Genomic DNA, 21,507 nt, shown 5'->3' with positions numbered 1-21,507 from the left:
CCCCACCCTCTTCCCAAGATTTACCTAGGATTATCCTTTTGTATAAACTTTTAAATAAAGAATACAGGAGTAAATTAATCACCAAGTAAATTTTAAAAGAGAAAGATTACCCAAGTGCTAGCTTTATCCATGCCAACCCTTAACGTATGTAACCACTTATCATAAATTTTGTTTCCATTAATTTTGTTTCTCATATAAGATCTTAAAATTCTCAGGGGTCAAGATAAAAATTTTTCTTTCACATGCACCCCAAAGAACTTCCTATTTGGTGCAGCCCCACTGTTGCCTGGTAAATGCTAGCGGTGATGCTGGCATAGTGTATGCTTCCCTGGCAGTGACACTGCTGCTTTCCTGTACCTGAAGGTTAAGGTGGAGCACGGCACTCCTCATTTGAAACCAACTGTTGTGAAAGATGTAAGAGGCTGGTGGAGGAGTTGAAGGAGAAAAGTGTGTGAGGACCAATCGTGGTGGCAATTGAAGCAGTCAAGTGGGAAATTCTTTTCCAGTTAGTTAGCAGTTGTTTAGTTGTGTTTGGTGCTACCTCAAAACAAACAAAAAAAAGAAACTAACAAAAACAATTTGTTTGATTTTCTAATCGTTGCATAGCAAATTCTATGATGGAATGTTTAAATCTTCACTGTTACCTTCAGAAATTACTGAGAGCATGAATATCTCATTATGAAATATGTCCAAAGAATAAGGTAAAAGCAGAGAGGGAGATTTTGAGAAATCCATGCCAGGTCTTAAAGATTTGTCCCATGTTTGTACTTCACAGATAGAAAGCAGAGCTTTGCTTGAACAGTAAATAAATTTGCCCAAATATGTAGTCATAGCTGTATTACTTTTCTTTTTGTGTTGTATATTTGTACTGTGTACTCTGTACTACTTCCCTTACTGGTGATTTTATTTATAAACATCGACAGATGCAAACAGCATAAGTGTGCATACCTTTGCCGGGAAACAACCTGTCTCGTCAGTGCTGGGGAACTGTCTGGCTCGTCCCCTGCTCATTTCCTACAAATAACGTCTTAATAGCAAATTTTATCTTAGATGTGGTGTGTTAAGATACGTCAGTGAACTTTAAGTCGAAGCTGAAAATATCCGTTAAAACCTAAACCAAACATGGTGTAAGGCCTGAAACCCACAAGCGCATTCATCCAGGTTTACGGGAGAGTGTGGAGCAGCTGTGGAATTGTTTCTGAGATTCTATGATTTCCCCAATAGGCGGAAAATAAGGCCACCAGCTGTCCAGGGCCTTACCTCTGTCCTCTGGCCATGAAGACATTTTTTTCATCTCAAGTAATTAACAGTATGCAGTACTTTGTGCTTATAATGAAAGGGATTTAATCAAGGGGCCTTTATTTCTACTTGTGTGCATACTTCTTTAGTTGTACATGGCAGACTACCTACCGAGCTGTCTAAAGATATTTTATTAATTATCAATAGGGTTTAAAATAAATAAGCACCCAAACCAAACATTTGCATATTGGTTCATAGGCCGAAATTTATTTTTAAATTGTTATTTTTTTAATGTCACACTTTGAGTTTGGAATTGATTCCCATTCCTAAAGATTCATTCATTCCTGGCACACTCTCCTGGACCACTGGACAGCATGAAGCACGCAGTGGGCATGCGGCTCCGGAAAGCACAGACCCTCTGTGTTCTAGAGGAATTCCCGCAGTCACTAGGGCTTGCTGAAGTTTGCTCAGCGTCCTGTGTGCTTGCACCAAAGGACGCCAAACCCCAGATGGGTGCATTGAAAGGACTCCGAGAGGAGAGAAGTACCGGAATTCTTAACAAATAAGCCAAATGAAAAGAGGGACAAGAAACGACTAGCTAGATTTATTATGTGCTTACCTTTGTGAAGTGTTTTAATTACAGTGAGAAGCAGTAAATGGTTATTTAGTCTGTCTATGGAAAGGTATGTAGTAAAGGTTTACTGAAGCTCATCAAAGAGTAGATGAATTGAAGCTAAAAACATTCTGGAAACCAAATCAGTTTTAGGAAAATGTTTGCAATGAACAAGACTAAGGTTTATATGTAAGTCAATACAATATTTGTTTTGTACAAAAAAAAAACAATTTGTAAAAATAATAGCATCGATGGAATTTTTAAATAGAAAATGTAATTTTTGTTTTTAATAAGAAATTGCAATTCTGCCCCTTTGTTTAGGCTTTCATTATCTTCCATTTACCTGAAGGTTTTTTTCAAATTTGTTCCATTTTTGTCTTGGATAAAATTTCTGTTTGTATGCAAGTAACATATGGCCGTTTTTAAAAATAATTCCAGTCTTTGACCAAATTTTGTGTAGGGTTAAGCTGAAGGTGTGGGGCTTACGGGACTTGGTGTTAGGAAGCAAACTGCCATTAGTATTGAGTGACAAGCTTTAAAAAGCCGTTTTTACTGAGTGTCTTACTTATAAGCTGTGGGAGCGTCTGGAGGGGACAGTTGCTGGGGTTGGGGATATGGAAGCCCTGAGAGGGGGGTGGAGAATGTGGGAGCAGGGGGGGCTGTACAAAATGCTGTGTGAGTGAGTCACTTTCCTCCTGCAGTCCCACATAAAATGCTCAGCTCCAGACAGCAGCTGTTCCCGGCAAGGGGTGGCAGGAAGGAGAGAGGGTCCCTTAATCCACCCCTTCTTTGTCCCATCCTGTGCCACGTACTGTAGGATACAGTATCCTAAGCGTTAACCCTCGTGGTGGCCTCTGTTGAGGACTCAGCCCTCAGACAGCAGCACTGTCCCCAGGCTTACTAGAAGTCTTCAGTTCCAAGGAGCCCTTTTTGCATGGCTGTGTAAGGTTCCTGAAACTAGATCATAGCTTGTATTACTGAAGGTCCCTTGTTACTGCTCGGCTGTACTTCACAGCTGCCTGAAGACAAGAGAACAGAATCCAGATAAATTTACTGAGGACTGACCTGTTATTGTATTTTATTTAGGTTTAATTATACCAGGAGAGCCAAAAAAATGTATGCACATGAGTTGTGTTCATTTTTTGTTATCGGTATATATTGAGTATTAAATTTTAATGCAGTTTTTTCTTTTCTTAAAATGTGTGTACATATTTTTTGGCATCCTCTGTATAAACCTGAAAAATATTGGTCTGGAGCATATCTCATTTTGAAAAGTAAGAAGCAAAATGTGACAGTTGGTAACATTGGAAAAGTAATGATCGGGTTTGAAACCTACGGTTGTGGAACATGCAGTTTCCTGAATACTAGAAGTCCCTTCCATTGTGGTCTAGCGCCGACCACCTTCTGCTGTGCGTCCCCCAGAAGGTGAGCGCCTGTCTACTTGTCACCTTAATTCTGCAATGCTTGGTGTAGGAGACACACAGTGTTTACTAAACGAACTGATGTTGAGTATTTGCAGAAATATCTCACAAAGTAGTGTTGAAAGAAAGAGTAACTCAGTTCTTTCTTAAGAAAAACATTACTTATGGTTGCAATGAGTGATATTGATGAAGCTATAGTAAGGTGTTGAAATTTTTAAGCTAGGGCTCTAGTCTTTGCTTAATCACTTGAAACCTAATTTAAACTTTCTGTTTAGATCATAATCAAAAGTGTATGCGGTTAAGATATACCTCCTGAAAGGTCGTTATGGAGGAAGGGAAAATGAGTGTTCTGCTCAGTGACCTCATCAGGAAAGAGAAGGCAGTTAACTAGAAGAGAAGTTGCCGTTCTACTCAGCATCTCCTGACAGTGGCCACCGTTCCTCGGTCAGAATACTAGGGCATTCTTTTCATTGGTATCTATAACCATATGCCATTTCATTTTACCATGCTCATCTAAGAAGAGCCACACCAGACCTCTTCCAGTCTCTGGAAAGCTGTCCAGACGAGGCCATCACTACAGCAAACAATCCTCAGAAGCCAGGACTGGACCCCAGGGCTTCCCACTTTCCCAGGAATGACTCTTGTCTCCTTGGCTAATATGCTGCCGTTTTGTAGAATTTATCATGAACATAGCTTATGCATACGGTGAATATTTCTCATTTAGTCTGGCAGTATTTTGTTTCACGTGCAATAAAATCTCTCTGATCCAGAACCAAATGGAAAAGTTCTGTCTAATGACTGAAAATTTCCAATTGTAAAGGTTTCTTTAAGAAGAGCAGATAGTCTTTCCATTACACCCAGAAAGTTCAAAGACGAGTAAGCAATTGCATTTTACCCAGATTATTACAAACTCCAACATAAGAGCCCCAAGTGAACCAGGTTTACTACGCGGCGTCCAGCACAGTGCGTATGCATTGAACATATTGAAGGCATTGGAAGGAAGGCCCTTTCTTTCTCACTTTCCTTCCTGAGAAATGTAGAGACCAAAGAATGTTCAACAAAGAACAGAGAACTAACTTTTTCCAATTTGTCACTTCATGGATAAAAAGTAGAGACAGAATGGTGAAGCACCTGTTGCTTTAAAGGCAATAAACTACTGAACTGTTTTAACAGAAGTCATCAGCTTTCAAAGATCTCTTTTATCCAGCTCACATCACTCATTGCTCTTAATTCCTTTGTCACATATTTTCCTGCATTACAAGTAATCCTGGAAATCCAGGGAGCACTTTATATATAACCAGAACCATGTGGCTGGTCTCACATGTTGGGGATAGCCCCCAACCCCAGCATTTCTCCTGCCCCCACTTCTCATATATTTAGCTTGAGATGCAGATTTGAGAAGTAAATAGGAATTCGTCTTCACCCCCATCCCTTTCCACCTACCATGACTCCCATTAGGGTGACAGCTACCAGCAGCCTGGCCCAGCCCTTTGATGTCCCCACTGCATTCTTGCCCTTGGAGGAGCTGGTTCCCAGGCAGCTGCTCCCTCCTGCCAGCCCCTCAGTTATTTATGTGTAATCGTATACATAGGCCAGCAGACTGTGTCTGCACAGCACCTACGAAACCCCGCTCAGGTGAAGGTGGAGGGTGGTGCCGTCTGGTCCATTTCCATGGGAACAGTTCTCTTGGACTACAGCGAGCGCTTCTCTCGGCCTTTTGGGGTGAAGGGCTTGGATGTGCTGTGCCTTGCACAGCTGCCATTCCAACAAGCTATGTAAGGGTGATGCAGGTCTTTTGAGAATAATCTCAGAAATCAGCCATGTCTGATCCTTTCCCGTAATGTGTTTTTGTATTAACCCTTAGAACACAGATTTTTAGAGGTTGGATCCAGCAGTGCGGGCATCATGATTAGAACCATATTTAGATTTTCTGACATCTACCGTATTTAGGTTTTCTGAAAGAGATTAAAATTGGTCAGTCTTCCCTGAGGTCTAGGATTATTCAAAGCTAGAGTACACACACGTAGGGCAGTGGCAGACAGAGTAGCAAAGTCGAGTCTTTGTTCTTTTTTTTCCCCACTGTATTTTTTAAATAGAAGTTTCTCACTCCATCTTCGTGGAGCACAGCCGTTAGCCATGTGTCGCCTCCTTGGTGTCTCACATGTGGACATTCTTTTCCTGATTGCCTTTCTTTGTGCTTTTCTTCTGCCTTCTGTGTGTTTTTTTCCCTATCACATTGTTCATAGATTTTCTGCAGTGTGGAGTCTAACCATTACTGTTTCTTAAAGTTTGTTAAAGTTTTACAATGGTATTTTTCTCTTCTTTCTTTCTTTAGCTAGGCCGGCTCCCTTTTCAAATATTTCTGTCATCTTGATCGTATCTTTGCTCTCTGATGTTACAGAGACCATCGCCTCTTTCGTTTTCTTTCTGTTTCCTTTCAGAATGTGGTTTTCCTTGTTAATTGTTTCATATTGCTCTTGCCTTCATTCTCCCCACACTATGTGCATAGGCCCGCATCCCGTTTTATACAAATGCGTTATTTGCAAAAACTGGTGTGAATCTGTGTCTCCTCTCCATTTTGATCTAAGCATTTGTTATCTGTGTATTAGAATATTAGCTAAAGAACAGGATGGTAATAGCTTATGTCAGCTGTTCAATCACTCAACTGCCTGACAGATTGAACAAGAGTTGGATGTTCAACTGCAGTTGGGAACATGTCTGTGTCCTAGATCTACTCTGGAAGTTCTGCCTGTGCTGTCACGTCAGGTTTGTCCCATCCCACGGGCTGGTCTTTGCGTTTCACTTCATTCCCCATTTGGGAGCGCCTGCCTCTTCAGAGAAATGCCCTCATAGGTAGTGCATAGGTTTTAGATTAGCAAGGCCCTGAATCCAGTGTTTTCTTCTGTCCAGCCGAGCTGTAACTTGCCCAGGGTGGTCCCGCCGTTGACAGGACACAGGTGGGAAAGATGGCAAGTGCTGGGCCTGTGGTGAGTGCAGTGAGTGATGGGAGCTTCCAGTGGGACACTGCACTTCTCTCCACTTGCACAATCCCTTGCAAATTGGGAGACACCAATGACAGCATTTGCCCCTGGTGATGTGGAACCTTCATGCAAATTAGAAAACGATCCCGCTCCTCGTGCACTTCGCCGTCCTTTGCTGGACAACTGTGCGATGGTCACGTGTGACTGGCGCTCCCTGGAGGTGTGCAGTGCACACGACTGTGTAAGGTGACCCTAACAGCCGCCATTGTGAAGAACCCCCTCCTCTCATTCCATTACACGGCACTCTTCTCCCCTGAAGTAGAAACCAGTTTTTAGTCTTAGTGTTGTCTTAGTTTGTCCAAATTGTCAGTATCTGGAAGATCCTTCTAGAAGAAGTTGTAAGTGGGAGGTTAGGAGCTAGCATCAGCCTGGCTGTGCTTGCTTCTTTTTGGTTTTGTGTTCCTGTCGAGTATGGGAGGAAAGTTTTAAGAACCTTAATGCTTTCTCGTTGATTTGTAGGGTTTTCTTTTATTAAGAGTTAACTCTCTCAGGAAGGTGCAATATACTTCTTTGGGGGGTTGGAAGGGAAACTAGCATAGAGAAAACAACCTTCCGGATTTTACTTTAAAGTAGATTATTATGTAGATTGAGAGTAAAAACTAAAAATCCAAAGAGGAAAAAAAATGAAAACTTGGTTTATACAGCAGATCCTATGATAACTGGAGATTCCGAGCTTCTCTAGTGCTGGTATTCTCTCCATAGCCTTGAAGCAGCCCTTGGTACCTACAAGGATTTTAGACATGAAGAGCAACACTCACATTGAAACTTACATTCTATATAAATTGCTTAAAATTATGGTTTGCCTTACACTTTTTATTTTTGAAAAGAATTGATTTCGCCCTAGGAGACAATAGTCACCTCTCTCTTGACGTCCTGAAATCCCCAAATCTATGTGTCAGCATGTTGAATTGTTATTTGTCTAGATGCTTTTCCTATAATTGATACCTCATTACAACTAAGAATACACTTGTGGTAAATAAGTTCTTTTAAAAGTGTATGTTAACGATACTGGAAAGATGAAAGGATTTGCATCCCATAGTCTCAGTATTTGTCACAAGCCCAAGCTGTGTCTACAGTTGACCCTTGAACAGCACAGATTTGAACTGCACAGCTCCACTTATACATAAATGTTTTTCAATAAATATACTGGAAAACTTTCGGAGATTTGCAACAATTGGAATAAACTTGCAAACCTTCTGATTTCAATAACATTTTCTTTTTTCTAGCTTACTTACTGTAAGAATGCAGTATGTAACACATATAACGTACAAAATGTATGTTAATTGACTTGTTATGAGACCAGTTGAGGATAAATAATTGATCCCTTGTAGTTGGTTGCAGTTTGGAAAGAAGAATTTGTTTATTTTTATGAAAAGTATGAAATTGTTGGTAGAGGTAAACTTCTTTAACCAGTCAAGAACAACTTAGATGTTAGGAAATAAAAAAGAGCCAACGTTTGTTTAAGGATTTGTAAATATGCTATATTTCTGCATAGATTATTTGCTTTTGTTGATCTCTTGATAGACGATATATTAACATTAGCGTAATATAGGTACTGTCTAAGCTAACACTCTGGATGCCCATTTTCGGCTTCTTTCGGTTCTGACACACTATGTTCTGTCACATCCAGAACTTCAGCGCTGTGACATGTACTGAGACGACTGTTACCCACCCCCCTTCCCTGTCCCATCTGTATACTGTGTGGAAATTCACTGCCAGAGCATTTAGTACATTCTGGTGGGAATTAATGCCCACTTGTTTAGCACTGCTTTCCTATAGCTACTTAATATTGACTTGTTGAATAAAATGATATATCTGCCTTGTGTATAAAATGTTCAGAAAGTATAATAAAATTCAACTTTTTGATTGCTTGTGTAATTACAACATGGCCCTTGAGTGGTTTTTATAGTAGTAATTTAAGGGAAAGGGAAGGAAAGGCATGAGGAGACTAGTTGCAGGGAGCACAGGGACACGGTCACTGTGGTACCCCAGCGTTCTACGTGGGGCCCGTGTTCTGGTAGGCACTGGACAGGACGCAAGGCAGGCACAGGCCAAGCTGCTTGAAGAAGCCAGCTGTCACATGAGGAGAGGGAGTTAATACTGATCAGAGGGCTGAGATCCGCCAGAAAGGACCTGTTGACAGCTTTCAGTCTGGACAGCTCTGAGTGACTGGAATTCGTGTTTTCCCCCATTTCAGTCCAGTCAGCACTCACTGAACATCAGCTGTGTTTCAGGGTAAATGACAGGACCAGCGAGTGTGCAAGGGGAGTGGTGTGACCCAGGAAGGATGTGGTGCTTGCAGGAGGGCGATGCCCTAAGGAAAACAGTCCCCGGGGAGAGCGGGCTGTGGCTGGCACAGGCACTCACACTGTGTCAGGGCTGCTGTACTGACCTTGGTGGAACCGGTGTGTGCCTGGGTGCGGTGCCCAGCCTTGAGTAGGACAGTGTGCCACGTAAGAGGCTGACCCACTCGGAGTCAGGCTCCTCTTGGATGTGGTATCTACTGGCCAGGTATTGTGAGGATTAACTGAATCCGTGTAATGTGGTTCATTAATTAGCACAGTGCCTGGCACGTAGCAAGTGTTCAACGAGAGGTCAGCAATGAATACTTCAGTGTTGTCTGTGTCAGCATTGGGTCAAGATCTAGGCCCCATTGCCTGGCATACAGACTCTTACACTAACCATACTTTGCCCATTCTTGGTCTTTTGCACGTTCCACCCATGATATAAGTATATTTCTAAAAGCAGAGCTGTTTATCAGATATGATATGTTTATCTTTATGAAAGCACAGCTGTGTGGTCTGTTGCCTGTCTCTCTGATCTTGTCTCCTGCCATGCTGTTCCTTGAACACACCACGCTTATTCCATCTCCTGATCTTTGTTCTTACTGTACCTCTGGCTCTTCTGCCGAGAAGCCCGTGGCTCCCCAGCTGGACCTCACTTATTCTCCTTACATGTCACCTCTTTAGAAAGGCCTTCCCTGACTGTCCTATCTAAAGCATTACTCCCTGTCAGTTTCTTATCCTGATTCAGATTTCTTCTTGGCACTTCTCACTACCTTACACGATTTTACCCATGTATTCATTAATTGTCATTCTCCCATTTGGGAATAGAAGCCACCTCCAGTTAGTCTCGGCCACTGCCGTACCCAGTGCCTTTGCTCTCAGAGCAAGCACCTAATGAATATTGTTAAATAAGTGACTGGAAAGTTTGGAGGTTATCAGACCTAAACACTAAGATCACTCTTTAAAGATTATTCTAGAAATAGTTCTATTATTCTCCAAGTTGGGGAATAATACTGAAAGACATCTTACCTTGTGATTTCTTTTCTTTTAGAAAAGCGGAGACAGTAGAGACATGATGGGGAAGTTGTCTCTCCGTAAGCAGCGCTTCATGCAGTTTTCGTCACTGGAGCACAAGGGGGAGTTTTATATGACACCACGGGACTTCCTCTTCTCGGTGATGTTTGAGCACGTGGAACGTGAGTTGTTTTTTGTGTTAAGTTAAAAAAAAAAAAAAAAAAAAAAAAACAAATATTAGGGCCAAAACCCCCCTGTTTTTCAGAACTTTTCAGTAACAGGCTTTCTTTGTTTTAATTATCATAATTCTTTGTACCATGCATTTACTTACTATTTAGACATTTCATTGCTTGTGACACAAGTACAGTTAAACTTTTATCTTAAGAAATAGTTGACTTGTATATGGGTATGTCTAAAGAGAGAGGAAAAATAGATAAGTTTTTATAATGTCACTAAATGAATTGTTAATACAATAATTATTTTATCCAGCATGTTAGTTTTGGGTGGTACTGATGTTTTAAATTGGGCAAATAAAATGAAACTAAATTGGAGGAATGAGGAGAGTCATATAATAGAGTCATGATGCCATGAGTAAAAAAAAAAAAAAAAAAAAAATCTGAAAAAATAGAATTCGAAGCAAAAATCCAAAAGCTGTAATTACATAATTTTTTTTATTTCATAAACTGTCAGTTCTCCGTTTTTTCAAATGATATCAGAGATTCTTTTTCTTTGTTTCTAAATGAGTCCCTTTTACTTTGCAGAGAGTGAATATGGCCCTGACCTCTGGCCTCTGTATTACAGAAGTGTTCTATGAAAATTTCTGGGCTTCCTGACACTTTCTGAAGTGTGCTAGAAGTGTTGCCCATGGATAGCTATATATGTATGGCACAGGGGATGTGGGCTAGGGCAATGTGTGAGGAGCCCAGATTTCATTGTAATATTATCTAGAACAATTTATGTCCCAGGGCATTCTTGAAAACAGTAAGCAGTCAGCTGGCACTTAGTGGAGCTTAACACCTTGGTATGGTCAGGGAAAGAGACCAAGAGAGCTGCCAGAACAGTTGTCGTCCCAGTGACTGTGGGCATGCCCAAACTGCTTCCCTGAGAAGCAACATCAGAAGGGCCAGCCACAGCCATCCAGCCAGACACTAAGCAACTAAACAAGCAAAGAACAAGCCCTGTGGTGAGGAGGGAGCTAGTGTCCAGAGTTGCTACTATACACGTATATGAGGTGTGATCAACAAATACGGTGAATGTTTAAATTGAAAAAAATGTATTACAGTAAAAGACGCATTGCCATTAATCCCCCTCAAAAGACTCCTCCCTGCTTTGAACAAATTTATCCCATTGCTCTTGCCACATTCTGAAGCAGTTCTAGAAGTCCCCTTATGTGAATGTCTTTAGTTACGCTGTCGTGGCTGCCTCGATGTCCTGAATCGATTCAAAATGTTTACCTTTCATGGTCATTTTGACTTTGGGGAAGAGCCAGAAGTCATACAGTGCCAGATCTGGTGAATAAGGTGAATGAGGACACACCATAATGTTTTTATTTGACAGAATTTGCCATACCAGAAGTGAAGTGTGACAGGGAGCATTGTCATGATGGTGGATGAAATCATTTGCCCATTTCATATTAAGGCGTTGTTCATGATCCATGATTTACAGCACACTTTAAAACACACCTTCTAAAAAAAAACAAAAAAAAAACACACCTTCTTTCAACCATAGCTCACACCCGACTGCACCGAATAAGTTGAAACTTGTCACACACTGTTACTAAGGTTCAACATGCCACTTCCCATATTGAATATCCCTGCCTATTCATTGGATGGCCGTCGGCAGTAGCATTCACCATAGTTTTTTATTACACCTCATATCATCTAAAGTGTCCCATTTCCAAAAACAATGAGACATGCAAAGGAACAAGAAAGTATCACCCCACTGAGCAAAAACAATCAACAGAAACTGCTTGTGATTGCAACCAGATCTCAGATTTAGCAGGAAAAAAATTAATTTACTTTACAAAAGTAAATCATGATTAAAGAAGTAAAAGAAAGTATGAAGACAATATCACATCAAATAAAAAAATGTCAAATAAAAGATAGAAATCATAAAAAAGAACAAAATAGAAATTCTGGACTTGAAAATTATAATAACAAATTAAAATTTCACTAACAGGGCTCAACAGTAGATTAGATATGGCAGAAGAAAGTATCAGTGAATGTAAAGACAGACTAGATTATTCAATCTGAAGAACAGAGAAGAAAAAGCATAAAAAAACATGAAGTGTCAGAAAAATGTGGGATACCATTAAGTATACCAACATATGCTTAATGGGAGTACCAAAGGAAGAGAAGAGAGAGAAGGGAGGAGAAAAAAATACTTGAAGAAATAATAGCAGAAAATTTTCAAAATTTATTGAAAGATACTAACCTATACATCAAGGAAGATCAACAAACTCCAAGTAGGATAAACATAAAGAAATCCACTAACAGACACATCCTAGTAAAAACAGTGAAAGTCAAAGAGGAAACTCTTGAAAGCAGCCAAAAGAAAGAAATGACTTGTCACTTACTAGGGACCCACATAAGGTAGTGGCTTACTCAGCTGAAACAGTGGAGCCTAGAAGGCAATACTTAAATTGCTCAAAGAGAAAGACTGTCGCAAAAAATCCTGTATCCAGCAAACCTGTCTTTCAAAAATGAAAGAAAGAAAGACTTTTCCAGAAAAACAAAAGCTAAGATACTTTGTTGCTAGTAGATCTGTCTTAGAAGAAATACAAAAGGAAGCTTTTCAGGGAAAACAAAGTGACTCCAGACAATAATTTGAATCCACACAAACAAAGAACACTGGTAAAGGTAATTAATGTAACCTTAAAAAATTATATAAATGCATACGAGTATATTTTCTCCTTTCAACTGACTTTAAAAATAATTGTATAAAGTAAAATGCATATTGTCCATACTTACATATGTATGTTATTGTACATTTATGTATATTTTTACTTTCTACTTGTATCTTTGCATCCAAACTGTATCTCCTGTATGTTATGCATACATGTATGTTATATGTATATCACACATATAATGATATGTATATTATTGGGCCCACAGCATATAGAAATGTAATACATTTGCCCAATAATAGCACAAAGGAGGTAGATATGAGAAAAATTGTACTGTGGTAAAGAAATTACTTATAACAATGTATTTTGGGTTTTGTAACATTAATGGGATAACATGTATAACAATAATGCCATAAAAAGGAAGAAAGGAAATAGAATGACATAGGAGTAACATTTCCATATCTCACTGAAATTGAGTATAAATCTGAAGCTATTTCTGGTAAGTCAAAATGTATATGGAAAGCCCTAGAGAAACCACTAAAGAAATAACTTTTGAAATTTATAAAATTTTAAAAAGATCGTTAAATTTAAATGTCTCATTAGCAAACATTACTTAATGTAAACAAAGCAATTAAGGAGGAATAGGGAAACAAAAAAGGCATGAGTCACATGAAAACCAAATACTAAAATACCAGACATGAACCCAGCAACATCAATGCCACCTTCAAATATGAATGCATCTATCAATCCAATTAAGAGGCAGAAATTGTGACACTAAATGAAAAAACAAGATCCACCTTATATGCTGTTAACAGGAGATACAGTTTGAATGCAAAGTTACAAATAGGAAGTAAAAAGATGGAAAAAGATATACAAACAGCAACCACAAGAAAGCTGGAGTGGCTATAGTATTATCAAAAAGTATACAATAGACTTGAAAACCAAAAAAAAAAAAAATGTTACTAGTGATTAATAGGGACATTTTATAATGAGAAAAGGATCACTCCATCAGCAAGCTATAAAATATATATATATATATATATATATATATATATATATATATAAAATATACAGAGGGTGCCAAAAAAATGTATACACATTTTCAGAAAGGAAAGAACAGTATTAAAATTGTAATAATATATAACGATAACAAAAGATGAATACAAGTCATGTGTATTCATTTTTTGGCACCCCCTGTGTGATATATATATATATATAAATTCAGAGGACCAATAGAAATGAAGAGAGAAATAGGTAATTCAACAATAACCTATTGGAGACTTAAGTAATGAAATATCCACTTTTAATAATGGATAGAAAAGCTAGGCAGAAGGCCAGAAAGGAAATAGAAGACTTAAGAATGCTATCAACGAACTACATAGACCTAACAGACAGCTGTAGAGCACTCCATACAACAACAGAATACACATTCTTCTCAAGTGCACAGGGGACTATCTCCGGGATAGATCATATGTTAGGCCATTAAACAAACTTCATTAAATTTAATATAGAAATTAAACAACCCACTCCTAAGTAAGCAAAGGTTAAAAGGAGAAATTAAACGTATCATCAGAAAATATTTTGAGGTGAATCAAAATGAAGACACAATACATAAAAACTTGCAGGATGCAGCTAAAGAGTGTTTAGAGGGCAATTCACAGCCATAAATGCCTATATTGATAGAGAATGGTCTCAAAACAATAACCTAATCTCTCATCTTAAGGCACTGGGAAAAGAAGAGCAAACTAAACCAAAGCAAAAGAGAACTAAACTAAACTAAACTAAACTAAAGCAAAGAGAAGGAAATAATAAAGATTAGAGATAAAGAAAATAGAGACTAGCAAAATAGTAGGAAAAAAAGTCAATGAAACCAAACGCTGGTTCTTTGAAAAGAAATATCAAAAACTGAAAAAATGTCAGCAAAATTGACCAAGGGAAAAAAACAAGAGAACATTCAAGTTATTAGAAAAAGAAATTAAAGAGGGGCATCACTACTGAACTTAACAGAAGTCAAAAGGATTATAAAGGAATACAGTGAACAATTGTATGCCAGTAAATTAGATAACTTAGATGAAATGGGCAAATAGTATTTTTCTCTTATTTTATGGATTGTCTTTTCTAGCATCCTTTAGTACACAGAAGTTTTTAATTTTGAACTCAAATTTCTGTTTTACTTTTGTTGCTTGTATTTTCAGTGTCATAGTTGAGAAACCATTGCCAAATCCAAGATCCTGAAGTTTTGCCCCCTCTTTTCTTCTAAGAGTTTTATAGTTTTAGATGTTGATTTTAGGTCTTTGATCCATTTTGAGTTGATTTATGTAAATGGTATAAGATAAAAGGGTGCAACTTCATTATTTTGCATGTAACAAAAGAATTGTCCCTGCACCGTTTGTTCCCCATTGAATTGTGTTGGCATTCTTGCCAAAGTTCTATTGAGCATAAATGTGTTTATTGCTGGGCTCTCAATTCTGTTCTGTTGATCTGTAGGTGTGTCCTTTGCCAGTGTCACAGTCTTGATTACTGTAGCTTTGTATTAAGTTTTGAAATCAAGAAATGGGAGACCTCCATCTTTGTTCTTCTTTTTTAAGATTCTTTTGGCTATTCAGGGTCTCTTGAAATTTCATGTAGATTTCAAGCTATGTTTTTCTATTTCTGTCAGAAACACCAGTGAAATTGTGATAGGGATTGCACTGAATCCATAGATTGCTTTTGGTCAAGTATTATTGTCTTAACAATATTAAATCTTCCAGTCCAATAATCCAAGATGTCTTTCCATTTATTTAAATCTTTAATTTCTTTCAGCAAGTTTTGTAGTTTTTAGTATACAAGTTATGCACCTCCTTGGTTAAATTTATTCATAAGTATTTTATTTTTGATGCTGTTTCAAATGAAATTGTTTTCTTAATTTCCTTTTGAGATTATTCATTGCTAGTGTATAGAAATACAACTGATTTTTGTATGTTGATTTTGTATCCTGTAACTTTGATAAATTTGTTTATTAGCTCTAACAGTTTTTTGTGAATTTCTTTTAGGATTTTCTACATATAAGATTATGTCTTCTACAAATAGAAATAATTGTGCTTGTTCCTTTTGTATTTGAATGCCTTTTAGTTTTTTTTCCTTGCCTAATTGCTGTGGCTAGAACTTCTAGTCACATCTTGAATAGAAGTGAAGAATGTGGGCATCCTTTTCCTAATTTTACTGCTGAAGCTTTCAGTCTTCACCATTGAGTATGATGTGAGCTCTCGTTTTACAGCTATGCCCTTTACAACGTTAAGGAAGCTCCCTTCTTTTCCGAGTTTATTGAGTGTTTTTTTTTTATCATGGAAGGGTGTCGGATTTCATCAGATGTTTCTTCTGCCTCCATTGAATTGATTGTTTGGGTTCTTTCCTTTGTTCTATTAATGCCATTGATTGATTATCAGATTTTGAGCCAACCTTGCATTCCAGAGATGAGTCCCATTTGATTCTAGTGTACAATCCTTCTCATGTGCTGTCGAATTCTGTTTGCTAGAATTTTGTTGAGAAGTTTTATACCAATATTAGTTGGGGATGTTGGCCTACAGTTTTCTTCTCCTGTAATATCTTTGTCTGGTTTGGGTTTCAGGGTAGTGCTAGTCTCTTAGGATGAGTTCAGACATGTTTCTCCTTCCATTTTTGGAAGAGTTTGAGATTCCTTAAATGTCAGGTAGAATTGACTAGTGAGGCCATCTAGTCCTGGGCTTTTCTTTGTTGGGAAGTTTTTTTAATTATAGACTCAGTCTCCATATTTGTTTCGGTATATTCACATTTTCTATTTCTTCTTGAGTTCATTTTGCTAGTTTGTTTATTTCTACTTATTTGTCCATTTCATAAGTTATCCAATTTGTTGACATACAGTCATTCTCTTAGAATTCTTCTTATTTCTGTAAAATCTGTGATAATGTCCCCATTTTCATTTCTTATTTTAGTAATTCAACTTAAGGCGTCTCTCTTTTTTTATAGTCAAATTAACTCAAGGTTTATCAACTTTGTTGATCTTTACAAAGAATCAACTTTTGGTTTCATTCATTTTTCTCTATTGTTAATCTGTTCTGTTTTATCTCCACTCTAATCTTTATTATTTCCTCCCTATGTTAGCTTTCAGTTTAGTTTGCTCTTCTTTTTCTGGCTCCTTAATGTATACAATTAGGCTATTGATTTGAGATCTTCCTTTTTAATGTACACATTTACAGCAATAAATTTCCCAATTAGCAGTGCTTTTACTGTGTCCCAAAAGTTTTAGTATGTTGTGATTTTGTTTTCATTCTTCTCAAGGTATTTTCTAATTTCCCTTGTAATTTCTTCTTTGACCCATTGGTTATTTAAGAGTGTGTTGATTAATTTCCATATACTTGTGAATTTTCCAGTTTTTGCTCTCTTCCTCATTTCTAGTTTCATCCCACTGTTATCAGAAAAAATACTTTGTATGATTTCAGTATTTAAATGTATTAAGATTTGTTTTTTGAGTTATGATATGGTCTGTCCTGGAATGTTTCACGTCCACTTGAGAAGAATGTATATCCTGATATTCTTAGGTAAAAAGTTCTGTATGTCTGTTAGGTCTAATTGGTTTATAGTGTTGTTCGCATTCCTTATTGACCTTAGTGTCTGTTCTATTCATTGTTGAAAGTCGAGTACTGAAGTCTCTAACTATTATGGTAGAACTGTCTTTTTCATTCAATTCTGTCAATTAGACAGGTTTTTTAAAAAGTGTATGAAAAATAAGAACCCATTTTTTTCTTATGTATATATGTTTATACATAAAATACAGTTTAAAGGATATTCACCAAGTTGCTAATAGTTCATTCTTGCTTTTGGAATTATCAGTTTTTATATTTTCTTTTTGTTCTTGTAATTTTCTAATTCATTTGCATCAAGTGTTTATTGTTTGTATAAAAAAGAAAAAGTTAAAAACACTTCTTAAAGAACTCTACATTTGAAAGGTCAGTGAAACAAGAAGAGCCACTCGCAGAGATTTTTTTAAACAAGACCATTGACCGAGGGGAGAATGTAGTGTCATGGAGTCAGCAGCGTGGGTGTTCCAGAAAGGTCCAGGGGGATGATAACCAAGAAGAGACTAATGGATTTGATCACTAGCATTGTTCACTAGGACCTTTCGTAGGTCAATTTCAAGGGAGTGGTGGGCAGGAAGAGAGAGAATCAGGAGGCCATGAAAACAGCAGGTACGGATTTTCCTAGAAATTCTCGTTCTAAAAGGTACAAAACAGAGAGGATGATAGTGTGAAAGAAAAAAAAGAATAATGAAAGAATTCTTTAGAAATATTTTATAGCCAAACAGTTCTTGGTTATCAGAAATGTCTATGCTGCATCCTATAGTGTAACTTATGCTCATTTTTTCATATAAGGGTTTCAAGTGGAGGTTGTAAAAGCTTGATAAGCATCCTCAAAATATTAACATATCATATACTTGTAACTAATATGTATTAATGTCTCTTTTCTCTTCACCCAGCTCAGTGGTTCACTCCTTTGACTTTCTCTCAATGAGCGTTTGTAATTTCTTCCTCATTGAACATCTCAGCTATTTACTCTCGTGCTTAGTGTCATCAAAGCATTTCCTCCTCGTTTATATTCTTTCAATTGGCTCCAGTATTTGCTTTACTCTACCCTATTGTAGCCACAGGCCCAAGCTGTTCTCATCAAGTTCAAAGTTTATGTGGTTTTTTTCTTTGTTTCACTCTTGTTGTTTTTATACAACCCTTGATTTAACCAAATCAGTTTCTTGTAATGTTTCCACTTTTATTATTCAGTGGAATGCAATTAAACTCTATCAGAAGGCATTTAGCTAAATCAAGAATTCAGTAATTTTGCAGGCCAAATAATGCATCCTTTATGCATAAGAAAAACCTCCAGTTTTCATCATGGATAAGAAGAATAATCTTGGTTGCATTCCTACGTATCATGATGAACAGCAAAACAAGGAAAACAGAGCCAGCCCAGTGACCCATGCTCTCCATGTATAACAGAAAGAAACAAAAGAATCTGAGACTCATTAGATCCAAACTCAATTTTACCTGGTATTTATCTCTCTGGATGTTTTGCAAACAATGCGTTTTACTAATATTAACAGTAACTGATGAGGCAACTTAAGCCCTCTCCCCAGCCGCTCCCAGCTGGGGGCTGGCTGCTCGTTCTCCTTCAGTGTTGCCCTTACCTCTGGAAGTGTCCATTCCCCCACTTGTGAGACTATGGTTTTTGCTCAATTCCTTCAAAGCTTTTTCCCCACTTCCAGGAGAATATAAATCCCCTTAAGAGTGCTGTCACAGCTTAACCCTCTATTTGTTAACGTCTTAAGAGCCAAGAGTAAGCAAAACTGTGTGTCAGAAGAGATGGAAGAGAGGAATATCCAGTAGAGATTCCACAGGAATTCAGCCCCATGCCGGTCCTGACTGTCCTTGCCTGCCCTGCATGCCCTACTTATACTTACAATATAGATTTTGTTGCAAAGAAGTAAATAAATAAGCCAAAATAAGATTAACCCATGGACATTTTAACAGTTTCCTCTGAAAACTCCTAAAAGGGTTATAATTTGATGGCCATAGAATTTGTGATGGTGCATGTGCCAAAGTTGCTAGTATGAGCCTGTCTTTGTGGATTTATCTCAAGAGTTTTGAAATTACACAAGTGAATTTAAAATTTTTAAATTGCTGCAGTTACAATATATAGTTCTTATCTGTGCCACTGTGGGACTCGTTTCCTAATCTCTCTCATTGTTTCCTGCTCTGTAATATTGAGTATCATTTCACTTTTTTTTATTGGGGTTGATAATTGTTAGTAAAATTACATAGATTTCAGAGAGAGAGAGAGAGAGAGAGAGAGAGAGAAATTCTGTATTACATCATCTATAAATCCCATTGTGTGTTCACCACTCAGAGTCAGTTCTCCTTCCATCACCATATATTTGATCCCTTTTACCCTCATCTCCCACCCCCCACCCCATTTCATTCTTTCTAATCAATTGTGATACAGAATTTCCCAAACTTGCATGGTTGATAACTCACCTAGGCAGGAGTTAAAACGCTCAAGTTCTCCCCTCCCTCCCCCATGACTTGATTGAACTTGGGCCATGGAGTCCATCATGGACACCCTTTCACTCTACCTCCCTCTCTTATATTTCTGTATTTTTAACAAGCACCCCGCCCCGGTGATTGTTTTGATCAGACAAGTTTGAGAAGTATTTAAGCAATATATGTAAAGGTGCCATGCAATGTGTTGTGTCATTGCGACCAAGGTAAAGGGTGGCCTGTTGGAATCCGTTCTTCACCGCAAAAGCCCTGTTGGGACCTCAGGTAACCTACCAAACCCCTCCTGCCTGTTTCCAGATCTGTAAAGTAGTCGTGTCCACCTGTGAGTGCTGTCAGGATGGTTATGTTAGAGAATGTGGGAAAGCCTGCGGCAACTACTGGTTACAATTAATATTCCCAATTAAAAGACTAAAATTAAAAGATTAAAGCCTTTAATCCACAAAATCCACGTTAAGGTCTCATCAGATAAACATTAGCAGCTAAATATTTTAAATTAAGAAATAACACATTTTTGTTATAAAAACTTGTTTATTTTAAAAACTGAAACATTACAAAGTATAGAGCAGAAAATGTAAGAAGGTAACTTAACTCTCTCACCACCATCCAGAGTAAGCAGCACTAAAACAGACTTCTTTTTACACATTTGAGATCATGCCTTATATATTATATACTGTTTTATAACCTAACTTTTTCTATTGAATGCATGGGAGCAGTTTTCTTTCTCAATAAATATTTTTCTAAAATATTTTTATGATGACACAAGACTGTCATTTATATACCATAATTTAATTGTTAGAACATTTAAGTTGTCTATAACTTTTAATTATTATGAGCGATGCTATAGGAATGTACTTTTTCATAAATCTTTGAATGACTGATTATTTTATAGACTACTTTTCTAGAAATATTATCATAAAATACACATTCTTTAAGACTGTTGAAGTATATTGCCAAATTGCCTGATAGATGCACTGTTTTCTACTTTTTCCTTGACTGCAAAATTTATCATTGATTTTTTAATAATAAATACTGTCTTGTTTTACTACATTTAAGGAGAAATCTCTATCTTCAATTTCTTTCTTACTACCATTAAATTAATTAAAAGAAGTTGTACTTTACAATGACTTTCTAGAATGAGGGGAAGGGCCAGGCAGCATTCAGGTTCAATTTTGAGACATCTCATTTGAACACCCTTTTAAATCTCTCTTATGAACTCAAAACTAGCACAGAACCCACCAAATTTCCTTCTGCTATTAGAATTTCCTCTCCAGTGGCATCTCTGAACTTTTAAAATTTAGATCCTTTTTTGTGTACTACAACAAAGATACAAGCATTGACTTTAGACTGCCTCCTTTTACTGGCTGAATAATCCAGAACACATAATCTCTTCTGTAAATCTATTTCATCCAGAAGGTGGAGATGAGAAGAGTACCTATCGCATAAGGTCATTTTGCAGATTGGATAATTTCTATAAAGACCTTAGAACAGTGCATGAGCACATAGCATGTGCTCAGTAAATCTTAGCTGTTATTAATTGTATTATTAATTAACTGAATTGCTCCTAGCCAAAACTTGTTTAAAATTGAAATATAATTCACATACCACAAAATTCATCATTTTAAAATGTGGTGTTTAGTATATTCACAAGGTTGTGCAACCACCACCACTGTCTAACTCCAGAACGTGTCATCGTGCCAAAAAGAAACTATGTCCCCATTAGTGGTCACTCTCATCCTCCTACCCCTGCTACCACCAACCTACTGTCTGTCTCTCTGAGTTTCCTCCTACTCTAGGTACCTAGTGTGAGTGGAATCCCATAATATTTGTCCTTCTGTGTCTGGCCTCTTTCACTTAGAATAATGTCTTCAGGGTTCATCATATTATAGCATGAATTACTTCTTCAGTTCTTAAATGTTGTTTACATTCCCACCAGCGATGAATGAGGGTGTTCCAGCCTCTCTACATCCTCCCAAAAACTCATTATT

General features: G+C 37.6%; 1 protein-coding gene across 1 annotated transcript in view; it reads left to right on the top strand.

Moving 5' to 3' along the window:
* The window catches only part of MICU2 (mitochondrial calcium uptake 2), a 71,101-nt gene that overhangs the window by 7,561 nt on the left and 42,033 nt on the right, over positions 1 to 21,507 (top strand). The window contains exon 2 of the mRNA XM_033104444.1: positions 9,651 to 9,795. Within this exon, the coding sequence (XP_032960335.1) occupies positions 9,651 to 9,795 (145 nt within the window). The remainder of the gene's footprint in view (positions 1 to 9,650; positions 9,796 to 21,507) is intronic.

Source organism: Rhinolophus ferrumequinum, chromosome 4 (assembly GCF_004115265.2).
Source record: "Rhinolophus ferrumequinum isolate MPI-CBG mRhiFer1 chromosome 4, mRhiFer1_v1.p, whole genome shotgun sequence".
Taxonomy (NCBI): Eukaryota; Metazoa; Chordata; class Mammalia; order Chiroptera; family Rhinolophidae; genus Rhinolophus; species Rhinolophus ferrumequinum.
This window is presented reverse-complemented; position numbering and strand designations above follow the sequence as displayed.